Source organism: Rhamphochromis sp. 'chilingali' (genome assembly GCF_963969265.1).
Source record: "Rhamphochromis sp. 'chilingali' genome assembly, chromosome: 11".
NCBI classification, from domain to species: domain Eukaryota; kingdom Metazoa; phylum Chordata; class Actinopteri; order Cichliformes; family Cichlidae; genus Rhamphochromis; species Rhamphochromis sp. 'chilingali'.
This window is the reverse complement of record NC_137938.1, coordinates 29,697,543-29,720,706: the sequence shown is the minus strand read 5'-3', so window position 1 is coordinate 29,720,706 and position 23,164 is coordinate 29,697,543. Positions and strand designations below refer to the sequence as shown.

The 23,164-nt window shown below is 38.0% G+C and overlaps 3 protein-coding genes across 3 annotated transcripts; 2 read left to right on the top strand and 1 right to left on the bottom strand.

Moving 5' to 3' along the window:
• Window positions 1–6,577: 6,577 nt before the first annotated feature.
• irgq2 (immunity-related GTPase family, q2) lies at window positions 6,578–7,717 on the top strand (the record flags this gene model as incomplete). The annotated part of the gene is made up of 1 exon (XM_080896808.1): window positions 6,578–7,717. One exon carries the CDS (start codon window positions 6,578–6,580, stop codon window positions 7,715–7,717), a length of 1,140 nt encoding a protein of 379 aa, XP_080752934.1.
• A 1,190-nt stretch (window positions 7,718–8,907) lies between these two features.
• Window positions 8,908–16,296, top strand: LOC308406044 (B-cell receptor CD22; the record flags this gene model as incomplete). The annotated part of the gene is made up of 16 exons (XM_080896848.1): window positions 8,908–8,914; window positions 9,062–9,472; window positions 10,057–10,326; window positions 10,899–11,147; window positions 11,418–11,687; window positions 11,817–12,098; window positions 12,504–12,773; window positions 13,211–13,483; window positions 13,869–14,129; window positions 14,571–14,649; window positions 14,744–14,807; window positions 14,890–15,056; window positions 15,264–15,321; window positions 15,588–15,682; window positions 15,766–15,823; window positions 16,072–16,296. The coding sequence occupies 16 exons, from the start codon at window positions 8,908–8,910 to the stop codon at window positions 16,294–16,296; spliced, it is 3,039 nt and encodes a 1,012-aa protein (XP_080752974.1).
• A 412-nt stretch (window positions 16,297–16,708) lies between these two features.
• On the bottom strand, window positions 16,709–22,023 carry LOC308405480 (myelin-associated glycoprotein-like). The gene is made up of 11 exons (XM_080896156.1): window positions 21,984–22,023; window positions 21,574–21,645; window positions 21,062–21,427; window positions 20,672–20,968; window positions 20,001–20,258; window positions 19,658–19,918; window positions 18,822–19,088; window positions 18,426–18,722; window positions 18,237–18,327; window positions 17,787–17,856; window positions 16,709–17,303 (listed from the first exon to the last, which is right to left on the bottom strand). Exons 2-11 carry the CDS (start codon window positions 21,617–21,619, stop codon window positions 17,073–17,075), a joined length of 2,184 nt encoding a protein of 727 aa, XP_080752282.1. The 5' UTR covers window positions 21,620–21,645; window positions 21,984–22,023; the 3' UTR covers window positions 16,709–17,072.
• Between the last annotated feature and the right edge of the window lie 1,141 nt (window positions 22,024–23,164).

Genomic DNA, 23,164 nt, shown 5'->3' with positions numbered 1-23,164 from the left:
ATGATATATTAATAACATTTTCAAGTCTTCTGTCCCTAAGGTATCCTTCTTCTTGAACATTGGCCTTTTTGTTGAGATTTGGTGTTGAGTTCAGTGCATGGCTTCTCTGGAGGCAGCAGTGTGCAGTGTTGTTGAACTGCATTATGATATTACTGGCCACTTCATGAAGTACACGTTGCTTTTGCACCTTGGATCAATCTTTTGATTTTGAAGTGTTGTACATTCAGAGATGTTCTTCTGCATACTGGGTATAAAGAGCAGTTATTTGAGCCTCTGTTGCCTTTCTATTAGCTCAAAAGAGCACAATCATTGAGCTCTGACATCAGGCAAGGACGTTTTTAGCCACTTTCTGGATATTTTCTCTTTTTGAGACCAATTTCATAGATCTTTCTGTAAACATTAAAGACTATAAATAGCACAATTCAATCAGGACCGTCCTTTAAAAAAAAATGCTGAATAAGTAAATTATAAAGATAGATAACTTTGTAGGGGTGTAGGGTGGGGTTATGTTAACCATAAATTGAAATTTGTCTTCAACATGGATGAAAATTGATAACAAGCCTCATAACTAGAAAACTATGATTCTTACAACTGTCTTAATGCTGTCTTTATATTTCTATTTACGAGGAGTAAAAGCCAAACTTGCGGAGGAAACCTGTCAGCGAGCACGTTTAGTTCACAGAGTGCGCCACCCCAACAAGTGACTCAGACGTTTGCTCTATTTCTGCGTCAGAAAACCCACAGTTACCTTATTTCACAGTTAACAAACTCAGTTTGACCTAAACGTGCTTTCTGGAACAACAGGTCTGACTTTTAATGGCTTTGACACAACACAAATGGCACTCAAACAGCTACACAATGTGACAGCAAAAGTAGTCTGGACTGTGCATCTGCCAGCAAAACCTAATATTTTTCATCATGTAGCCTTAGCGCCGCATTTAAATATACAAGTTACTTTTACTTTAAATAAATAATATTGTGGTCACCTATTCTGCTCCATTACAACTCCACATATTTATTCTTGCAGTCTATTAGCAGGAATCATACTATAACATAATCACTGTTTGTCATATAATGAGCTTTGATGCAGTTTTTGGAGCAAACCTTTTCAGCTCCTTTCCCTTTAAGACTACCTGCCATTTACCGTAACCTTTTCATCAACAACAGCTTTTAATAGTACGTCAGGACTCTTAGCAACAGAGCTCTGTTGCATTTATATCATTATATATGATCAAGACTAGAGAAAAAAAACTAATGTGTGTTTAGCCTGACATTTCGGCTCACAAGGATTGCTTGCAGATAAGCTGGCCTCATTATTTAATATTGATCATGTCTGATATCTATTTTGAACATTCACCATTGTCAGTCATTCTACATGACCAAAAACAAGGAAAAGCATCACAGGTCTGCTTTTGAGGTTTTATTTCCTTCTTCGGTTTCAAGCTGTATTTAACAATTTAATCTGATCTGTTACAAGCCCACTGAAAGCAGCCAGGGTGTTTACGTAACATTATATAAAAGTAAAATTTTCAAAGCAGAAAAACTGTTTTTCAAATTCATATAATTCAAAATATTGCATTAGAGATATGCAGTAAGAGTAAAGACTATGAACAAGGACGATTTCAAATGGAGATAAAACTGACTGGAAGAATGAAACCTCAGCAGTCACTCTAATAGTGACCTGCACAACATACGTAGCTCTAAAGCAATATATCACAACCCAGATCTATGCATGGAAATGTCTCTTGAAAGGAGACTTATGGCTACCTCCGCCGTTGATGTTGTGATTCAGCGTGTTTGCACTGCGAAGGCCTGACCTTTTTCATCAAAATGCCACTATTAAGGAACTGCACTAAATCTGCTGTCATTTCTGTCCATGAACCACGAGGTCAACAGCACCGTCATCCTTACTGTAAAAGATTAAAGCAGAACTTCTGCTGCATGTGTGAGTGGAAATGAAAAAGGGAGAAATAAAAGGGAACCTCACCACAAAAAAGTAGAAGAAGGCAGTCCCTCATCATCATTTCTAATTATATCTTCTTCTTCTTTTTTTACCACCACTGTTTCTTGACATTAGTTTGACAGTTTTTAAAATCTATATCTTTATAGAGTAACAAACCTATTGTATGTAAAAGGAGAAGCACTTCAAACGAAGAGGAAGAAGGTGATTAAAAAAAGGGTGACAATAATTAAGAAATGTTACACCTATGTTGTATTTTAGCAGTTGTTGCTATAGTGTAGCTTAATAAAGGAATGAACTGCAAAGACAGAAATAAACAAACTGATGACTTATGTCAAGAAGTTTGACTAGTATTCTAGTTTGTGCAGCAAAATGTGTTCCGTGTTATTAAAGGCTGCTGTGGTATTTTACTCTATGTTGACATCTAGTGGTTTTATTAGGAAACTGTTGTTTACAGCAGTGCAGGAGCCTATGTGAGCGGTTTTAAATGTATCAGGTGTACCGTACAGGTGATGAATGGCTCACTATTTGTCACCTCTCAGGTGAACGGCTGATTCAAATGAGAGGTGAATGAACAAATCATTTGCGGACTTCTCAAAAAGTGAGTCTCCTTGTTGATAAGCAAAGCAGCATACAGGAAAAAGAAAATGGGCCAAAGAGAAGGGCAATGGTGAAATTTAGAAAAGCAGCAGTAAAGTGAGGTGAGGACAAAGTTAGTCACCTCAAAGCTTTCAATTTCAAATCTCATTCTGTTTCTGCCTACACAGTTTACACAGGATGGTCACACTCTATCAGGGTCTATTTTAAAAATAAAGCACACAAAGTCCATGTTAAATGTCTTAAACCTGAATTATTTCAAATGGGCAACAGGGGGCGACTTGTGTGGTTGCGAAAAAGAAAGTGTCCAGCTATTTAAAAGTCTATTTTCAGAACATTTTTTAATTTAGATGGAGAAGACATCAGTCAGCAATCCATTTTCTTCTACTTCCACATCTATGACCAATTTAGAACCACCAATTAACCTAAAGCCCTGCATGACTTTGGACTGTAGGAGGAAGTCAGAATGTTCAGAGGGAACCAGCAGAGAACGTGCAAACACCACACAGAAAGGCCCCAGGCTGGTTTCAAACCTAGGACGTTTTTGCTGGGCGACAACAGTGCTACTGACAGCACCACCCTGTACGTCTTTTTGATCAAGTACAAAGACAATAAAAAGCTGTGAATATATAATGTAGAATTTCATTTTGCTGCATATTTGCCGTTCTGATTTTTGCATTAAGATGGACTAGTGTATACTGTACAGGGCTGCATGAGCTGGCATATCATGTGAAGAAATAAGTAGCATGTACAACTAGCTAAGATCATACTGTGGCTTTAACCCTTTCACGCATAGTGGTTTGTATTCCAGCACACTTGCATATAAACCACTACATTGACACTGATGTGTCACTCCATACCCTGCCACCCAGTCAAAACATATGTTGTCCACCTAAGTGGACATGTAGAAAACTAAATCTTTAAAAAAATGAAGTTCAAAAATCTTGTTTGGATGCCTAAAGATGAATAAAAATAATTTAAAAAAACCTGATTGAGGTTGTCATATGCATGCATGAAAGGGTTAAAAAGACTTTAAGCTTGACTAAGAAATGTATGTTTAATTAAAGTGAACATCAAAGTTCATGTTCATGCACTATTCGTGTGGTGGGCTATTTTGAGAACTTTGCTTTTAATAAGATCAATACCACAGACACAGGCTCGCAGCTTACATGTGGTATTGCAAAGACGAAAGCTATTGCTCTGTCTGTCTGCCCAAAGTTCAGGACTATAACCATACATTTTGTTTTTTTGATCCACACAGAAACAGACATGTAAAAAACAAAAAAAAACAAACTGTAACACATTAACTACATCTTGCCCACAGGTTTCCTAGCAACTTGGTTCTAATGTCAAGGTGTCACCCAGCTGTGACAGTAAGTTATGGTTGAGAAAATCTGGTATAGAAGTAAAACAATTGTCCCCTGCTGTCAAATAGATGAGGAGTTACTCACAGATGGAACCTAAAATAACATCTGACGCTTAGCAGGTGCTAGTTATTTTGCATACAGGGTTCCTCTAAAAATAAGAAGGGGGAAACTCTGTATTTTTCATGACTTTTGAACATGCAGTACTGCATAGCTCTAACAGTTTTAATGGTTGTTCCTCTTTATTAGTAATGCCAAAAAGGAATTTAATAAATGAAAGAAAAACAAAACTGTCAGGTTGCTCTTTCACTGTGTCAGCACTAATAAAGAAAGAAGCAGAGGTACAGAAACAGATGCTGAACTGTAGCACTACCATGAGGACATCTCCATATCATTCAGGTGTTGTTCTATATACCCTAAATAAATCTGCTGGTTTAGGGCTTAACCTCAAGTGTAATTTCCAGTCAGATCTTGTAATCTGAATTATAGACAGCTATCGGGGAATATTCATAATCTTTATTATTCGTTTATTAAGTGTAGGTTCAAACTGTGTTTTGTATAATGATGATTTACTTTAGTGAAGGTCATAAACCCAGTTACAGTGCAAAAGATACAATCCCAATATAAATATATAGTTAGGTTGTAAATTGAAGCTTCTCATTTTAAAATTTATGGCAATCACTGAACTTTTGGTGGTATAATGTCGTCCTATTTTTTGCCTGACATAGGATTATAGCTGCTCAACAGTGCTGGGTCTTGTTTGCTAGATTTTTTTTTCATATTATGATGCACAACTGTGCAACATGTTTGTAGCTGGTGAAACATCTGGACTGTAGGCAGAGTCTTTAGTAGTTTAGCATTGTCTTGCACAGCTTTCCCTGAACAAAACATTACATACATGGGAGCATTTATTGCTCTAAAACCTGTATATACATTTCAGCACTGGCGGTACTTTTCTAGATGTACAAGCTGCCAATTCCGCAGGCAATGATGTACCGCCATACCACTAATGGGTATGAGCACTAATAACAAGGTTGATTGTCCTCTTTAGTATGTAGAAAGTTTTATCCGTTTTTTTTTTTTAAATAATTCTGAAATAGTTCCTATAGATATATCTCATATATATATATGTATGTATAAAATATTAAGATGTAATAATGAAATTCTTGGCCAGATAACAGTAACTGTTTGTGACATTTTGCTTATTTTGAAAAAGTATATATTACACCTTAAATAAAATGCTATTACAAAGTAAGTTCTACAGCTGTATCTTATTTATATTCTGGCAAATGCCTTTGTCTTCTAGCAGGCTAACATGTTAGCCACTAGCTTTGCACATTCTGTTTAATCATGTATGTGCTTAAAGTGATTTTGGATTAGGGCTGAGTTTATAGGATTAGAACTTTCCACTAGCTGGATGGAGCCTTAAATAGAACAACCTGAAGCTGTCAGTGCTTCAGAGCTGTGGGAGAATCGCGGTTTGACGGCAAAATATTTCAGCGATAGGACCATTTCTGTTCCAGATGTGCAGGTAGGTGTAGTATTGTTGACTGGAATTAACAGCAATGTTTTTTTAACATTTCAGCATTTGTCTTCATCAATTTTATTGTGTTAAGTCTTTATCTTTTTTTTTTTTTTTTGCCTCTGTGGGCTTCAAACTATCTATAAAAACAGATGAGAATATTAGAGAGGACATTTCCTGTCAGTGAAAACAATTTCCTGCATGTTTGTATATTGAACCATCAGAAAACAACAGAAGATTTATTTATTGATTATACCTTAAATTAACACTGTAGAGCAGATAGAAGAAAACAGAAAACTGATGTTTTTAAATCATGAAAAAGTACTGGGTACAGCTCTTTAGTAAGTCGTTTTCTCCTCCTTTCTGTTAGCCCAAAGTTATTGTTTTTAAAGCTACCCTTTATCAATTTGCCAGCTGTAATAATCTCTATTTTTATACTTCAGAAAGATAATAAAGTGTTTTAGAGCTGGGGGGGGGGGGGTTTACATTAACTTTCTATCCCAAACATTTTTAAGGCCTTTTTTGTCACGGTTCTGGGTCCGTTGGACCCAGTATTTTGAGTTCATTATGTTTTGGTACTTTTGCATCATGGATTTTCCTTTATGTTTCTCTGGTACTTGGTGTTTCAGTTATCTTGGTGTTTTTCTATATTATGATTTATGATCTGATACTGTTGTGATTATGATTATCATTTAGTAGCCTTTGGTCAGTGTCAAGTCTGTCTCTGTCTAGTCTGTGTCTTAGTAAAGTGTGTTTTGTTTCCTGTTTTACTTTGAAGGTTCTTGTTCCTGTCTGATGTTAGTATGTGCAGCTTTGTTCCCCCTGTCTCGTTAGCCCTGATCTCTCCCAGCTGTGTCTCCCTCCTGTTGCCGATTTCCCCGTTACTACCCTGTGTGTATAAGCCCTGTGTTTTCCCATGCTCAGTGTCGCGTCGTACCATCAGTTTATGCCTGTGTGTTCTTGGTCTCAGTGTTCCGTCCTCACTTTATGTTTGTTTTCCTGCCAGCAATAAAGCTGAGGTTTTTTGAGTTACATTCCATTTTCCGAGTCCTGCATTTGGATCCTCATCTCTGCCTGCCCGCACACAGAGCCTTGACATTTTTAAATAATTGTACTTTTTGTCTTTCCTTAGCGATGGCTGATGTCTTCAGAGGCCTAAACCTCCTTGAAACCCTTAAGGAATCTATTGAGAGCAATAGGTTATCAGATGTTAAGGATGCAGTGGAAGACCTCCTTATCAGCAGGATCAATTTGGGTGTGGTGGGGGACCGTGGGGAAGAAAAAGCCTCCTTCATGAACTCCCTCCGTGGTCTTGGGGCTGGCGATGATGGAGCAGCTCCTTCTCCAGCCTCTGTTCCTCCAGATGGTTTAGCAGGCTACCCTGACCCCAAACACCCTGACTTTCGCCTGTGGGACCTGCCACCTGTTCCAGACATATCTCCATTTGAACCAGAGGGATACATGGATAGATACAAGTTCCTCCGCTACAATGCAGTCTTTATGACATCCACACAGACAGTCCAACCCAACAGTGTAGATGTTTTCTTGGAGGCCCTTTCCCTGCAGCGACAAACTGTGTATTTCATTCTCTTAGCTTCAGTTAAAGATTCAGAAAAGATCCTGGAAGAAAAAAAGAAAGCCAGTCTGGAAGTGCTGAAATCAAAGGGTATGGCACAGCCTAAAGTCTACCTGGTTGCACCAGCCACCCTGGAGAGGTTTGACTTCCCTACTCTGTTAGCAGATATGAGTAATGATCTTCCAGAGATCAAGGCACACGCCCTTGTCTTAGCTCTACCAACACTCACCTCAGCTCTGGTCACTCAAAAAAAGGAAGCATTTAAAGCACTAGTATGGGCAGCTGCCTCACTGTCAGGTGGGGTATCCGCAATTCCTGTTCCCCTTGTTGCATCTATGGTGGATTCAAGTATAGGAGTGCGAATCTTGACCAAAGCACGGTTATCTCTTTGCCTGGATAATGAGTCCATGGAGCGATTAGCCCGACAGAGAGGCATGGAACCTACAAAACTCAAAGAGTTACGAAACTGTGTGTTGTCAGTAGAGGTTAGCAAGGGTGAAGTGAAAAGGAGGTTGGCGGCAGCAGAGAAGGACTTGGCCACTGTTTCGTCGAAGCTGCTGGAGATGGCGATGCCTAGAAATGCCCGTTCGGTCAGCCGCTCCTTTGCTGCTATGCTGCAGGCTTTAAACAGTGCTATTGATGAGATGGCAGCTGATGCTCAAAACATACTAGCAGCTGCTCATGCAAAGGGGAAATGAAGTCAATTTTTTTTTCTTCATGTAATGTTCAAAAGTGTATATTTTTCATTTATAATACAAAAGTACACTGTTAACACCATGTGAGCATAAATTCTGCAAATAAATGCCAAGCACTTTAAGATTCTCTGTGCTTGTCAATACAGTGGTGTACACGTGAGAAGTTATTTATTTGTAAAAAATGTTTGGAATCATGTATGATTTTTGTTCTACTTCTCACGTGTACACCACTTTGTATTGGTCTTTCACGTGGAATTTCAATAAAATTGATTCATGTTTGTGGCTGTAATGTGACAAAATGTGAAAAAGTTCAAGGGGGCCGAATACTTTTGCAAGCCACTGTAAATACTCACAAAACAGAAGCTTTCACTTTTAATAACCATGCTTTAAATAGATGAAGTGGGAGGAACTGAATGTGTACTGTAACAAGCTTGTTGAAAACTTCATCTTCAGATTCTCCTCTAGCTTGACTGGGCATGCAAATATATTCAAGGTTTTAAGTCAACTGTGAAAACTTCCTTTTTGCTACTTTAGGAGGGGGTCATGCATTCTACATACCCTAACTGGATCCTCTAAGGTAAGAATAAGCTTTGGTCTGAAAACCTCTTCCTTGTTCCTTTTACTGCCTATTTCAAGTTGTCAGTAAGTATGTAATCTCTGTCTGTACTGATTCATCACCGCTGCAATGGTTATTGTCTTCTTTTTTTTTTATAGAAAACCTGAAGTTTTGAGTTGAATTATTTCTGATCTGGATTCCAGTTTTCCTTTGAAACATTACCCTTATATCCACAGAACAATGTATTCTTTCATTCTTCTTTCTTCTTATGTGTGTGTAATGAATTGTTAAATGCATAAGTGACGCAAAAGTACTCTATCAATAAACCAACAGCACTATAGTGATGCGTTAAAAACAATTTTTTTCTCCAAAGAACAAAATTTAAATTGCACTGCTGTAGATGTGTGATAAAAATGACCCAAGTGTAACCATTTAATTAACTATAAGGTTTCAAGAAGCAACAGCTTTCTGAAAGCTGTAGCAAACAGGAAGAAGGAAAATCCTGACAGTCACGTATTTGCACTGAAAACAAAAAGCTACCTTGTTATAAGTTGTAAAGCTTACAGTATGACTCAGTTCCATAAAAAAATATTCTTTGTTTTTTGTTGCAGAAATCAAGCTTTAGTTCTATGCGATAATGACAGGTCACACCCTTTGGTGGTTGATTTTGCTGTTTCTAATACAAAGTAGGTGTTTCATTACTCCATAATTAGTGCATTGTTTCCTTTTAACATCTGATTAGGGTCACATTTATTAACGAACTTTCTCACTGGTTTTTGTCATCGCTATAGGGTTTTCTTGTGAAATTCATCCTAAAAATCCCTTCAAATTACAAGACTCTAACTTGACAGCTACAGAGGGGTCCTGCATTGAAATCAAATGTCAAATCATAAAATCTGTCAGTGATGGTCCGGCGTCCTGGTTTTGGATGAAGGATGCAGTTTGGATAAATGGCAGTTTTAGTGCCACTACTATTTTCAGTTCTTCTGAGTCAAAACATCCTGTCAATGCACACTTTGCAAAAAGGGTGAAATATGTCGGCTCTTCATCTAGAAGTTGGAAAAATCCTCCTTCCTCACTGTGTAGTATATTAATTCGCGACCTGAATAAAACTGACACTGGAAACTATTCTTTTAGATATGTAGGAACATCTTCAAGTGATATTTGGATTACACAACCATTTACGAACCTCACAGTCACAGGTAAGAGCAAAGATCAGAGTGCTGAAAGATATACTGTTTTCATGTTTTATATTTTAGAGTACAAAACACTGAACTGAGCTGCTGTGGTTACAGAAAAAATCTGATTGGTTAAAATAATTTGATAGATAAAAAAAAAAAACAATGCCTTTTTTAAACTGAAGAAATTGCAACATAGAATTCATACATAAAATTTGGTCAGAAAAAAGTCATTTCACATATTTTATTTCATTAAGATGATAATAATGAACGATTTCTTGTGTGAGAACTCCATTTTCGGCACCTTATTTGCATTCCCCTTGGAAATATAAGTAAAGCGATCCCTTAGGTTTCATTTAATGGAACATAGTACAGATAAACAATACAGCTATATGCATACTAGCCATATTTAGCTAACACCTGATATTCCAATCCTCATGAGTTTTAACTAAGCTAGTAACATCAATGTATGATCCTGCAACAGTTTTTTAAATCTTCAGGGAGCAGCCTTATATTATTTGTTCCTAAAACAAACATATTTGTAGGGCTTGTATGCTATACTTTTAGATTTTATCACATTCCTGTTGTCTCTACCTTTACATTTGCAGAAAATCCATGTCTGCTCACTTTTGAGGAACCAAAAAACGTGACTGAAAATGGCAATGTAACACTTACATGCTCCACATTAAGCTCCTGTACTTCAGGCCTAAAAATTGAAGGTCCTTCGGCATCACTTTCCCAAAGCAAACCAGAGAACCCTAAAAAGACCACACTGAGTTTTAAAGTCACTTGGGAGGATGATGGGAGGATGTTTTCATGCCAAACAGAGAACAATACAGATCCATGTTTGATTCGGAATATCAGCCTCACTGTAGGATGTAAGTTCATAACTGAAAGTTTATTAATGTAATTTCTACTGAAGTGTGGACCTAATTACTACTTTTGTAAAAGATATGAATGATGTTAAAGAGTCTGAGGACTAAGGGAGTAAAATTATTACATTACTTTATTACAAAAATTAGATTATTAAATAATAAAAATTTGAACATTTTGTTAGCTGCCATTATTTCTCTGATAAAAATGAATCTGTGAAACATCTGTTACTACTGTGTCAGAGTCAGATTAGAAGAAAGTGATAAAAAAAAAAATTGATTTAAACAGATCTGCCACCAGAAAATGATCTTGTTCTGCTGCAAGATGAAAAATAGAAAAGTAGTGTGTTTCTGTTTTTTCTAACTCATTTCAGAAAACCTGAATTGGTACAGTGTGACACCTGCGTTGTAATAAATGTGATTAGCTATTTTCACCTTGCTGCATTTGTAAATATATGGATGTATCTGAAATCCAATACTTGTTCTATTCTGTCTATTTCATTTGTGTAAACAATCAACACACGGTGTACCTGTATGCACACTATTTGCTAATCTGTATTGATTTGCCTTTTGAACAGATGCTCCCAAAGACATGTCTGCAAATATAAGCTCTAAAGTTGTAAAGGAAGGAGAGTCTGTCAGTTTCACTTGCTCTGCTAAAGGACAACCTGAGCCCACTTTTACATGGACTAAAGATGGTCGAGATCTTGACTCAAAGGCCAATTGGATGATCTCATCAATTACTGCATCACAGAATGGATCATATATCTGTAAAGCTGTAAACAAATATGGGAGTAAAGAATTAGTGGTGACTGTTGGGGTTATTTGTGAGTATTGTTTCACATTAATTATATTGATCTATTCTTACAAATTTTTAGCAAATGTCTGAATGCCTTTTAATGGGTTTGTATCTCAGTGGTTTAAACTTATGTTGGTGCAGTTTAAGATATTGTCGTTGTATTTGGCATAAGCCTTTATTTTTTATGAGAATCCTGTATTTTAGCATTTTTTTTAGTTCTGATTCATCAGCCCAGTATTTTCAGCGCTGATTATTACAATGAATCAACTTTACCAAATACTGACATCTTCTGTTGTAGATGCCCCTGATGTTGACATAGAGATTTCACAGAAGTCTGAAAGAAGTCCAAAAACGATTATACAAGGAGATAAAGTCATTTTTACATGTTCTGTAAAGAGAAGCAACCCACCACCAGACTCTTTTACTTGGCAGAAAGACAAAACACATATTGATTCAAAACAGAGAATTGTTGTTGAAAACATACAGCCAGAAGACAGAGGTAAATACACATGTAGTGCCGAGAACACTGTGGGCTCTGGATCAAAAACTCTTCAACTTACGGTTCAATGTAAGTTTTAAACCTCTGTGTTCCATATGTCTATGAACATAACAGAGAAAATAAAAATAAATTAGTGTTGATGCTGTATTGACTGTTTCAGTATCAAAAGTATTCTGAAAGTTATTTACTGTTTTCCAGACAAACCAAGGAAAACTAACATTTCTATCCATCAAACAAGTGTGAAAATTAATACAACCGCAAAATTCACTTGTTTAACTGATGCATATCCAGCCCCTTCAAGCTATTCCTGGTTCCATTATAAGCAGACTGACATCCCCCAGAAGAAGATGCTCATGGTTTTCATAGAAACTCTTCACTTAGAAAAAGTAAAAAGAGCAAATGAAGGATGTTACATATGCAACGCGAGCAACAGCATTGACACAGGGGACACTAGTGAGCCAGTGTGCATAGAAGTATTGTGTAAGTACTCTGCTGACATATTAAAGTTTCTCTGCACTTTGTTTTAGAACTGATTCCCTTTATCAATCAGTACCATCACAGAGAAAAAAATGCATTCATGCTTTTTCAGATTAATGTGATTATTACTGTTGTAGCATAGCGTTAGATGAAGCTGCACTTGCCTAATGATAATTAATTAGTATGTTAACTGTCAAGCAAACTAGTCTGTGTCAAATTAGATATTTTAACCCAAGTAAAAGCTCAAATTTGACTTAAACTGCAACTTTTATACAAAGAAAATAAAAACATGCTGCGTCATTTAGTGAATGCTGGTTCAGCATAGAGCTGACATTCTGTTTAAGGACTGATCTTGTAATATCATTCAGCATGTTAAAAATGATGCTCACAGGTGCTTCCTCTCCACAGTTCCTCCCAATCATACCAATCTGTACATGACTGAGTTGGTCACTGAAGGCGACCCTGTCGAAGTCAACTGCACTGCTGAAAGTTTCCCACTGCCAACTTTCACTCTGGCAAGATATTCTAAATCAAATTCTCAGACTCTAGAATGGAGTTTAACTTTAGACAACTCCTACAAATTTAAGGCAAATTCAACAGACGCAGGCGTTTACACCTGCAAGGCCTCAAACAGCGAAGGAAACCAGTGGAGCTCAAAAAAGCAACTGGTGGTGAATTGTAAGCAATTGAGTGATGCATGTCTTTGTCATATATATGTTACATCCAACACAATTATATTCTGATAATATTCAATCATCTAATAACTAGACAATATCTTAAACTAAAATGTGGTTTTAGTACAATTTCTCAGGCAGTAAAGTTTAGCTGTTCCATACTTTCAAGCTCCTATTTTTTGTTTTTTTACAAAAGACACATCATCAGCTCAGGAAACGAGGTTCAAGAAACATGAGGCATTGTTGCAATATATTAACTACTGTTGTTTTTCTTGATTAACAGATTAGATTATTTTACTGCTGAATTTCAGCTATAATAGAATTTGAGTTGTAAATAATTTAAATATTAAGGTTATGATTTTACAGAAAGATCTTGTGATTAAAAACAAACAAATAAAAATATCATCTCATTTCTTTGTTTATAATTTGCGTTAAATACAGATAGCCCCAGAGAGGTGAAAATAACAGGTCATCCTGATCTTATTGTAAAAGAGAATGAGTCATTAACACTGGATTGCAGTGCCAACTCGTACCCATCAGTAAGCTCCTTCACCTGGATGAAGATGATCGATGGGACGATGGAAACCACTATAAGCACTGGGACACCGTTCATTGTGGATTCTGCCAGTGTCTCTGACAGCGGGAAGTACCGCTGTACGGCCACAAATAAAATTGGAACGGGGAAATCAGTGCAAGTTGAAGTTAAAGTTAAGCGTGAGTACACTTGAATATTTCAGTCATTGTTTCTCACCAACAACAGAGTATCCACACGTCTAATACTTTGCTTTGTAATTATTTACTCATTTCATCTAAACTTCAAATATGACATGGACTCTAACAAGTGGTTGATTTTACTGGTTTTAGTTTTTCATTCTGGGATAAGTAAAATGCTTTAGAAAGGTCATTCAGGTTGTGCCGCATGTGCACTTTGGACCAGCAACTAAGGGATATGAGAAAGGAACATTTCTAACTCTACATGAAACAGCTTTGAATAGAGCAACTGTACATTGTCATTTTAAAACTTTCCATATTTAGCTATTCTGTCTTTTTTTGAAGTCATTATTTTGCGTTTCCTTTTCTTTTCTATTCCTCTGTTTAGATGGTCCAAAATTCACAAAGATTGAAAAAGAAAAGGAAGAGCAGCATGATGAACTGACAGGAGTGAAACTGAGGTGCATCAGTCAGTGCTATCCTGAAGTCACGCAATATTCATGGTACCAGAGGATAAACAAAAAAGAGAGCAAAAATGTAGCAAACGGTACGGATATTTTTGTGAGATCAGACCAGCCTGGGGAGTACTACTGCGTCGCAAAAAACGAAATTGGTGAAAGATCATCTGAGCCAATCAAGCTATTTGACGGTGAGTGAATTCCAAAGGCATTGACCTTTATCTCTACTGTGCATTGTTTTTATATAATAATACATTTAAATTATATTTTTCCTTTTTTAAATACGTACATAAAACTTTGTGGCAGTGTAGAGTGGGGTCATGTTAACAAGCCATCAACATTTGTTTTAACAATATTACATTATTTAATAAGCTCAACTTATTCATGTCCAGGTATTTACAACTCAGTGCCTATTATCCATCACCTACTCCTGCATAATGCCTGTGTACTCAAAGTAAACATGTGTCAGGTTACCCTTAATTGAAAAGTACATTTAAACAGAACAAAGAAAGTAACACTGCCCATTGAACTGTCTTGGTGGAGGTTTGTGCTCTTTGGGTGCTTTTTGTTTTTCTGTGCTACCTGTTCACAAATCTCTCTATATACTGATGTTCTGTCTCTTCTAACCACAGACACAGTTATGAAGATTGTGACGGTCTTCTCGCTTTGTCTTATTTTTCTAATTGTATGCATACTCATCTTTTTGTACAGGTAATATACAAAGTAAATAACAAATAGTTTCCATTAGAGAAACGTGTTCGGGTGATTGGCCTGTATGACTGCTCTTCTGCCCCTTTGTTTACAGACGCAGAAGGAACAATTTAATTCAACAAAGAACTACAAATGTGTGGTCCTGGAGTAGTTTTCTGGTATTAACTCATATGTTAAATCTTTTGAATTGTTAGTGAAATGAAACAAAAATGATGCATTTCCATCTGTAAACTGAATCAGGTTTCCTGGAATGGAGTCAGCAGGAGCAGTGGGAATCAGAGTGGTTTGGCAGAGCCGTTCAGGAGCAGAGATGACCTCTTGCTAAACCATCCATGTCAACCAAATGCCCAACGACCCCAGTGTCATCAACCAAATGCCCAACGACCCCAGTGTCATCCAGACAGCACGTAAGTCTGCAGCAGCTCGCACTGTCCAGCTCAGAACAAGGGACTCGTTGTTGGCAGGGGAGCTGGGTGCTGCTGCTCACTCTTTCGTCAAAGCACCCATTTAACATCATTCAGTTATGAATGGCACACTGAGAGTCTGCTCAGCTTTTGAATGGTTCTGATTCTGAATGTGCATTTTTTATTTTTAACATCATTATTTTTCCACAGGACTGCATCCAACGTGAACACTGTTTACTCTGCTGTGAATCTGCCCAAAAGCAAACAGGTGATCCAATCATATCAGTGCAAGCTCAACAAAGACAAATCCATTTAAAATGTTTCAGTACTTTAGGGGCTCTGTAGAAAATAATAAAAGTCAAGAGTAGTTTGTAAAGTTTTATCTCCACTAATCCAGCCTTGTGCTTATGCTGTCCCTTACTGTTAATATATATCTGTCAGTATAGTTATTAATTATCCTTCATGTAAGGCATGAATGAACCGATTCAGTTGCTACTCTACATTCATTGACAAGTTCTCTCTGCATTTGCTCAGGCTGCCTCTGCACAAAACCCAATCAAAGGACATGGTGGAAACATGGGAAATGATTCTCTCAACTACGCTTCTGTGTTCTTTGAGAATAGAAAAAAGTGAGAATTCAGTTCTGTATATAAAAGGAGCCTAAATGATATGTTATTACATGACTTCTTTTATGACTATATGTTTTCCCCAGGGATTCAGAGGAGGATGCTGAGTACTCTGTGGTGTCAAAGCCTAAGAAGTCAAAAGTGGTAAGAAAGCTCAAAATGCCTTTTTCCCCCTGTATCTCATTCAGTTTATTAGCTTATTTCATTGTATTTGTATATCATATACTCATTGTATATGATATACAAATACAAATAAAAATCATTGTAGCAAGGAAAATTAAGTTAAGGCAAAGTAAAGAATGAAAATGATCTTCAACAAGGGTTATTTTTGTACATCAAATCCAGACACTGTCAGAAATTATGACACCGTTTTGTCACTTTTTGTCATCTAGACAGAACAAGAAGTGCAGGAGGACTATGAGAACATCGGCGAAGAACTTCCACCCAAACCTCCATATACATATAACTTTGACTCAGAGACAGATACCAGTGAAGATGAGGTGGAGGTCAACTATGCTCATGTGAACATTAAGCCAAAGTCTGGCCACCAGCGAGACTCCAGCAGCAGCAGCAGCAGCAGCGAAGATGAAACTCAGTACTCTCAGGTCAAAATTTGACTAAAAATGCTTTGATCCTATTCAGACATCTCTGCCAGTTTGTGCCATGGACGTTCTGAAATATATTTGCCAGGCTAACTATACTGAACAAGGCTTGTATTACCTCATTGTTTCTTTTTTCCTTCCTGGGATATAATTTTAGCTTTCCTTTATGTATAGTAATAAGTCCCCACAAGCACACAAACCTATCTTTTTATCATAGATGTAAGACTGTTGGGGAAGTGTATATGGATAAGTGATAAAATGAAATGACTGCTGTTGTAAAATTGTGCTCCCATCCTCCTGCTGAGTTTTTTAATGTATATATATCTGTCTTGAAATTAAAGTACTTTACTGTATGCATAGTTCCATTTCATAACCTGCTTTGACACAAGCTGTTGTTTGATGGCAAACTTGACTGCAGGGCCAGTTACTCTTTTAATCACATAATAATTATGCATTACAAAGTTGTCAATAAAAACAAGTGCCTAACAAGTTTTAGGTTGTACCTGCTTCTTACACACTCCACAAAGGTTTTTTTAGAATTAGACAAAGGTTAGTCATATGCATATAGTTAAAGATTCAACCTCAGCATACAGATATGTCTATTTTTACTAGTAAGACAGGAGAAGAATTTACAGACGAGGATCAAAACCAGGGCCGGAGGGAATGTCCAAACTCCTGGGCTTCTGCTGTCAATTCCTCTAAAGCTAAGTGACCACTTTCTCATCAACCCTTCATGTAAGTCCCTTAGCATCTTTCTCTCTTCCAAAATGAACATCTGCAAGTGTTTCTTCCTACTTTGCATCTCCTCCATTGCTTGGTGCTTCTCCATGGATCTCAGAATCCACACCAGTCTTAGAGACCAGGCCTTTGATCTCACCTTCCCCGAGCTTGCCCTCTGACCTGGCCTGAAGTTGAGCAAAGTCCACATCAGCATAATGGAGAGAGTCATCCTTGTATTCTGCTGCTTCTGCCTCAAGAATGGCTTTATTGACATAAATCACATCTGCCTTTGAAGAGTTAGTCTACAGAGAAACCACAACAGTGTGTTTCAGTAACACAGAAAAGATGTGTTTTTTTTCTATTTCAATAATGAGGTTCACTTTAACTGTGTTTTTTTAAGAGCATATGTTTTGGCATACTATATTCACATTTACTATGCAAGAAAAAGTTCATTTTATCATTCAAACAGGACACACCATTAGCTCAGAGAGTCAGCATATGTTTTGGAATCTAAAGAGCTTGGAAAGAAAGACGTCTGGAAGTTTCTTGAAGACGTTTCTTCTCTCAGCCGAGAAGCTTCTTCCTCTTTCCAAGCTCTTTAGACTTGGTCTTTAGACTACGATGACCTGGATGACTGAGAACCTTCACAGACAATATGTTTTGGTGTTTAAATCACACTAACACATTGGCAAGTACACAAGAAGAGCTGGAGGCAAACTCATTCTACCACAGGTGGGATTATATTTCTTCATCTAACTCATATATATGCATCAACATAAACTCACCTCATTGGTGACTAAACAGTCTGAAATATCCACAAGTCCCTTGTCAAGTGAAACATTGCCCTTCCTTTTCCTGCAACCATCACAGAAAGGTGAAAGGTTTAATTCACATTAAAGATTTTACATTGAAATATGCTTTAGGAAAAATACTTTCTCCTTGAAAATTCCTTGCCACAAGGTTAAAAACTCTAAAAGTCGTTATCCCCCTGATAATGTTTTGATTTTGTCACAATTCATGTATTACACGTGTGTGTTTTCAGCTTCAAGGTGGGCAGATAAAGTTTCATCAGAAGGCTGCCTTGTTAGTAATGATTTGTGGCACCTGTGGTTGCTCTATAATTAGTCAGCTTACAAAAGGAACTTGAAATATGTCTGTTATATGCATTTTTGATTATACATGATAATCGTAACCTACTTTGAAAATATCTGGTACCAGTGTTCTGTGTTCCTCACCTGTAAAGGCATATCAGTAGCGGTATGAAAACCAGCAACATCCCCAGTGCTCCCACTCCAGAACCAATCAGCAAAGAAAGAGTATGGAGGACTTAAAAAAAACAAAACAGTCATATCAATCACTAAAAGATGCAAATGCCACAACAGAAAAGCCAAATATAAAATGAAGCTTCCTACAGATGTCTTTACCTAGCTGAGTTTCACTGGAGGATATATTGAAAGCTATACTATCAGACCCCAGGGAGTTGCTGCTCAGACAGACCAGAGAGGGCATGTCTTGGCCCAGGTAGTACAGAGTGATGATGCTCCTCACGCTCGTGCTTCCCAGATTTACTTCCCGAATTGGGATATCAGCAGAGTGATTGACAAGCTCGCCAGCCAGCTGCCAAACCAGGGAGGGAAGCGGGTTCCCCTGAGTGTTACAGGTACATCGGATCTGGGACAAAATCTTCACACAGCGGGAAGAAAATAGGATCTCTGGAGCAACTGAGACAAAGAAGGTAATGGGTTAACTAGGCTTATGGGCGCTTTTCTTGGGGAAACATAAAGGCTTCAAAGGAATGAAAACAAGAATAAGAGTCTTACATGTGACATCAATGCTGACAGGCTCTGAGCATTCAGCTCCATGGACATTCAGAGCTTCACAATGATATTGATCATCTGAGAGTTTGGTCACATTGAAGGTGAAGTGTTGCTCAAAGCCCACCGCTTCCTTTTTCCTTCCTGCCACCTGGAACCAGGTGAAGTTCACCGCTGCTGGATTGGCGATGCTTGTGCAAGTCAGAGTCACAGAGCTGCCATCCAGCACAGGACCAGAAGGGTCAACAGACACTGAAGTATTTTTAGGAGGATCTGAAAGGAAAATAATGTTCCTTGTTAGTATTGCATCCAAAGACTTTTTTTTACTTGTTTGGGAATGCATATTCAGCCTTTCAGAAAATATATAAATTAGGATGTTCTGGTGCAAGTTTTAGGGCAGAAAGTTATTAATTGATATGCATAATACTTTTTTCTTTTTCATTGTGATTCATATTATTCCTTTTTGATAGAATTAAATGTGTTTTGCTTTGGGGGGGCTTTAATCATACTTTTCTGTACTCTTACAGCTTGATGAGGACACAAATTAAACAAAACAGCTACACATACATTCAGACACTGGCACACATGTGGACACAGTGGAGCTCAGTCATGATGGACTCAGAAGGTTTTGAGGTTGTCACGCAATATGACAATGTGTTACTGTCCATAGCTCAGACACTAGTGTTGCCCTGTTAACAAGTCTTGGCCCCAGATCATGTTGGGTTGAGCACAGCTGGATATACAGTAGAGCCATGTTCAGGACGTGAGCACACTGGAGAAATACAGTTCTGTTGTTTGTTTTCGGTGTAAATCAATGTCTTTCCTGTGTTAAATTAACTCACACTGAATGTCCAGCTGAATTGCTGCTGACGTTTCCTCTCCCAGATCATTTTTGGCTGTACAGTGGTAATCACCGCTGTGGCTGGTGTCGGCACCGTCTATGACCAAGACTGGTCCGGGCTCCTTATCCATCTCATTATCTCTGTACCAGGTGTAGTTGGTCACTGGTGGGTTAGAGCGGCTCTTACAGATCAGAGAAACAGAGCTGCCCTCCAGAACTGGACCAGTGGGATCGACGATTACTGTTGTTTCCCTCGGGGAAACTGGAAAAATAAACAAGCATGGGTTCAGTCTATGCTGTGATCCAACATTTATAATCTGTCTTTTTGTTTCAGGCTCACTTACACTGTACGTCAATCTGAGTGATAGAAGAATTCTGGCTTCCATAACTGTTACTGACTCCACAAAAAAACTGACTGTCAACTTCTGACACTGTGGCTGAAAACCTCTTCTTTGATCCCACCACTGACACCTGATCTCCATTCACTTTGTACCAGCTGTAGCTGTCCACGGCTGGATTTGCATTAGTGTTGCAGGTCACGGTCACTGAGCTGCCTTCTTTTACAGGACCAGAGTAACTAACGGATGTGTTATTTGGAGGATCTGTAAGAGAAATATGAAATTGTTAATACACAATCTATCTGCACAGACAGATTTTTTGGGCCACTCATAACCAGTGTCAAGCCTACAACTGGAATGATAAACATTTGTCTTTTCACATCAGCAAAACTGGATTTGTGTTTCTGGAGACCTGCCAAATGTTTACAATGTAACCAAGGGTCTATCCCAGCTGTAGCGCTTGATTGCAACTTGATTGAATGGCAAAACTGAAGCTCATTGAAACAGAGTGACTTTTGAAACTACAAAAAAAAACCTAAACCATCTGATTAGATGTTCTTTTATAGGTTTTTTATTATCCTGGAGAAGACCAAATCAGATAATATCAGACCATAAATAAAATCATGTTATGGTATGAATGCAAACAATAAAAGAAAAGGTGATAAAAATATACTCACAAAGAACACTTAGCGTCAGAATTTTTTCATACAGAAGGTCACTTTTCCCAGCTTGTCGGTTATAGACGGCAGTGCAAGAAACTTTTTGTTCATTGTGAAGGTGAGAAGCAGTGAAGTTCATCACAGAGGTCGCAGGATTAGCTTCCACTTCCTCCTCTGTGTCACCTAAAGCGGGCGACCATGTCAGAAGTGGAGGAAGAATGGGACAGTGAGAAACAACGGAGCAGGTCAATGTCACTGCAGTTCCTTCTTCTACCTCCAGGTTCAATGGCGTTATGGTAGGTTTAGGCAGTGAATCTGAAAAGTAGAACAATACAAAAATGACATAATGACCTAAAATGTAGTAAAGATGTGGCTTTATGTGTAGAATAGCAAGAGGAGGGGGCAAACTTTGAGTGGATATGAGGACACTTGAAGGAAAGTTAAACTTCAAATCATTGTCACACTGCAGTCTGAAGTAATAGTTGTCATAATGGCGTGGTGGCATGTTGTTGAAGATGGTGGTGCAGTCTTTGTCACGCAGGATTCCAGTCAGGTTTCCTTGCTGGATATTTAAGCTTCCACTTGCACCAGTGAGGCTGGAATCAAACACCGGAGTTCTACTCCAGCCTTTCTTCCAGATAGCTTTACATGAATCATCCAGGAATTTCTCCCATTCTGGGGGCAAGGTGAATCTGCAGCGGATCAACACGCAGGATCCACTCAGTGCTTCTACAGTCTGAGGCAAGAAGACTGCCCAGTTTTGGCATAAGCTACCTGAGTTGAAGCAGCAGAAACATGACATTAGGTATGGTAAAGTAAACATTCTAATTACTGCCAATGTAAAGGTTCTGCATTTGCATCTACATATGTGGAAAGACAGATAAGTCCCTAGCAACATGACTGAAATTAAAATAACATACCTTGAAGTAGACTGCATATAAAGAAAACCTTTATTGCAACCGTCATATTCGTCTGATGATCCGAGTGAGGTACTGGAAACAGGACACTTTTATTGCTTGCTATAAATGTTATTGTATGGCTAACATTCAAACATAGTCTTTAGGACAAGCTGAGAGTCACACTATTTCCATTTTACAAAATGTTGATGTTTTGCTGAAAATAACTGAAATATTGTTTTAAGCCTGTGAGACTTTGTTTGCTTCATTGTTTATGTAATTATTCCCCTTTTTGAAGGTAATAATTAACTAAAATGGTAAATGGTAAATGATGAAAAAGAGGAAGCAATATAAAAATCATCCATGATCTTATTCTTTATCCTCAACAGTATTTCATATAATATTTAGTACTTTTATTAAGGTAACAGTCTTACCTTAAAAGCCAACAGAAGTGTTCAGCATACAGTGTCTTTTCTGGAAAGAAAAAAAAAAGTTTTAAAAAAAATAATTTGAGGTCACAAATCCTGAGATCATTTTAAAGTATACAATCATAAAAATAATATTAATAAAGTTAAAATGAAGGGTTTACAAGCATTAAAGCATCAGTAGTAGTAATCCAACAAGTGAGTCATGTCAGACTGGTAGTGTGTCTGGATGTCGCACACAGCTCTTGTCAGATGTGTCCGGGGAGTGGCGTGTAGCAGAACAACAAGGTTTTGATACTCTCTCTGTATTTCAGCTGTTTTAACCAAGTGCAAAATTGTGCATAATAATGCATTATTTGTATAATGCATTTGATCCCACTGAGAGCTTGAAATGGGAAAGAAAGGTGAATTATGAGCTGATGTTAATATTCTATGACACAATAAAGACAGAATAAAGACAGTTCTGGTACCTTGTACCAGCAACGTGTACCTAATAAAGTGCCTGGTGAGTGTACACAGTGATGTACTTGGAAATAGCTCGACACTAAACTGATTTTCAATGTTATGTTTTTCAGGAGCAAGGGTGATATACAGAACTGCAGTAACTACAAAAGTCAGCAGAAGCAAGACGTGTGTGGGCAAGGGAGACACGTGGAAAGCTGAACATGTTACGTACGAGGTAATGACGGTGAATGAGTTTTAAGTATCTGGGGTCAACCATCCAAAGTAACTGACAATGCACAGGAGAGGTGAAGAAGAGAGGGTGAAGGTAAGGTGGGGTGGAGTTGGTTGAGTTCAGTGTCAGGTGACAAGGCAAAGGGAAGGTTTACAAGATGATAGCGAGACCCGCTGTGTGGTTTGGAGATGGTGACACTGATGAAAAGACAGCAGGCTTTGCTGGAGGTGGCAGAATTGAAAATGCCAAGATTTTCACTGGGAGTGACCAGAATGGACACAACTAAAAATCAGTGACAACTCAGGTTGAGCAGTTTGGGGACAAAGTTAGAGATAGCATAGACCAGGGCTGCCCAATCCCAGTCCTCGAGAGCTACTATCCTGCAGCTTTTAGATGCATCCCTACTCCAACACAGCTGAATCAAATGGTTTGATTACCTCTTCAGCATGCCATCATGTTTGGCAAAGGCCTGATAACAAGCCATTCATTTGATTCGGGTGTGTGGGAACAAGGA

Excerpts from the sequence above, each read along its gene's own strand:
- LOC308405480 (XM_080896156.1), bottom strand. The coding sequence starts at position 21,619 with ATGACGGTTGCAATAAAGGTTTTCTTTATATGCAGTCTACTTCAAG. Across the intron at positions 21,428-21,573 it reads TATATGCAGTCTACTTCAAG|GTAGCTTATGCCAAAACTGG; the intron begins GTATGTTATTTT and ends GCTTCAACTCAG. Across the intron at positions 19,089-19,657 it reads AATTCAGCTGGACATTCAGT|ATCCTCCTAAAAATACTTCA; the intron begins GTGAGTTAATTT and ends TTTTCCTTTCAG.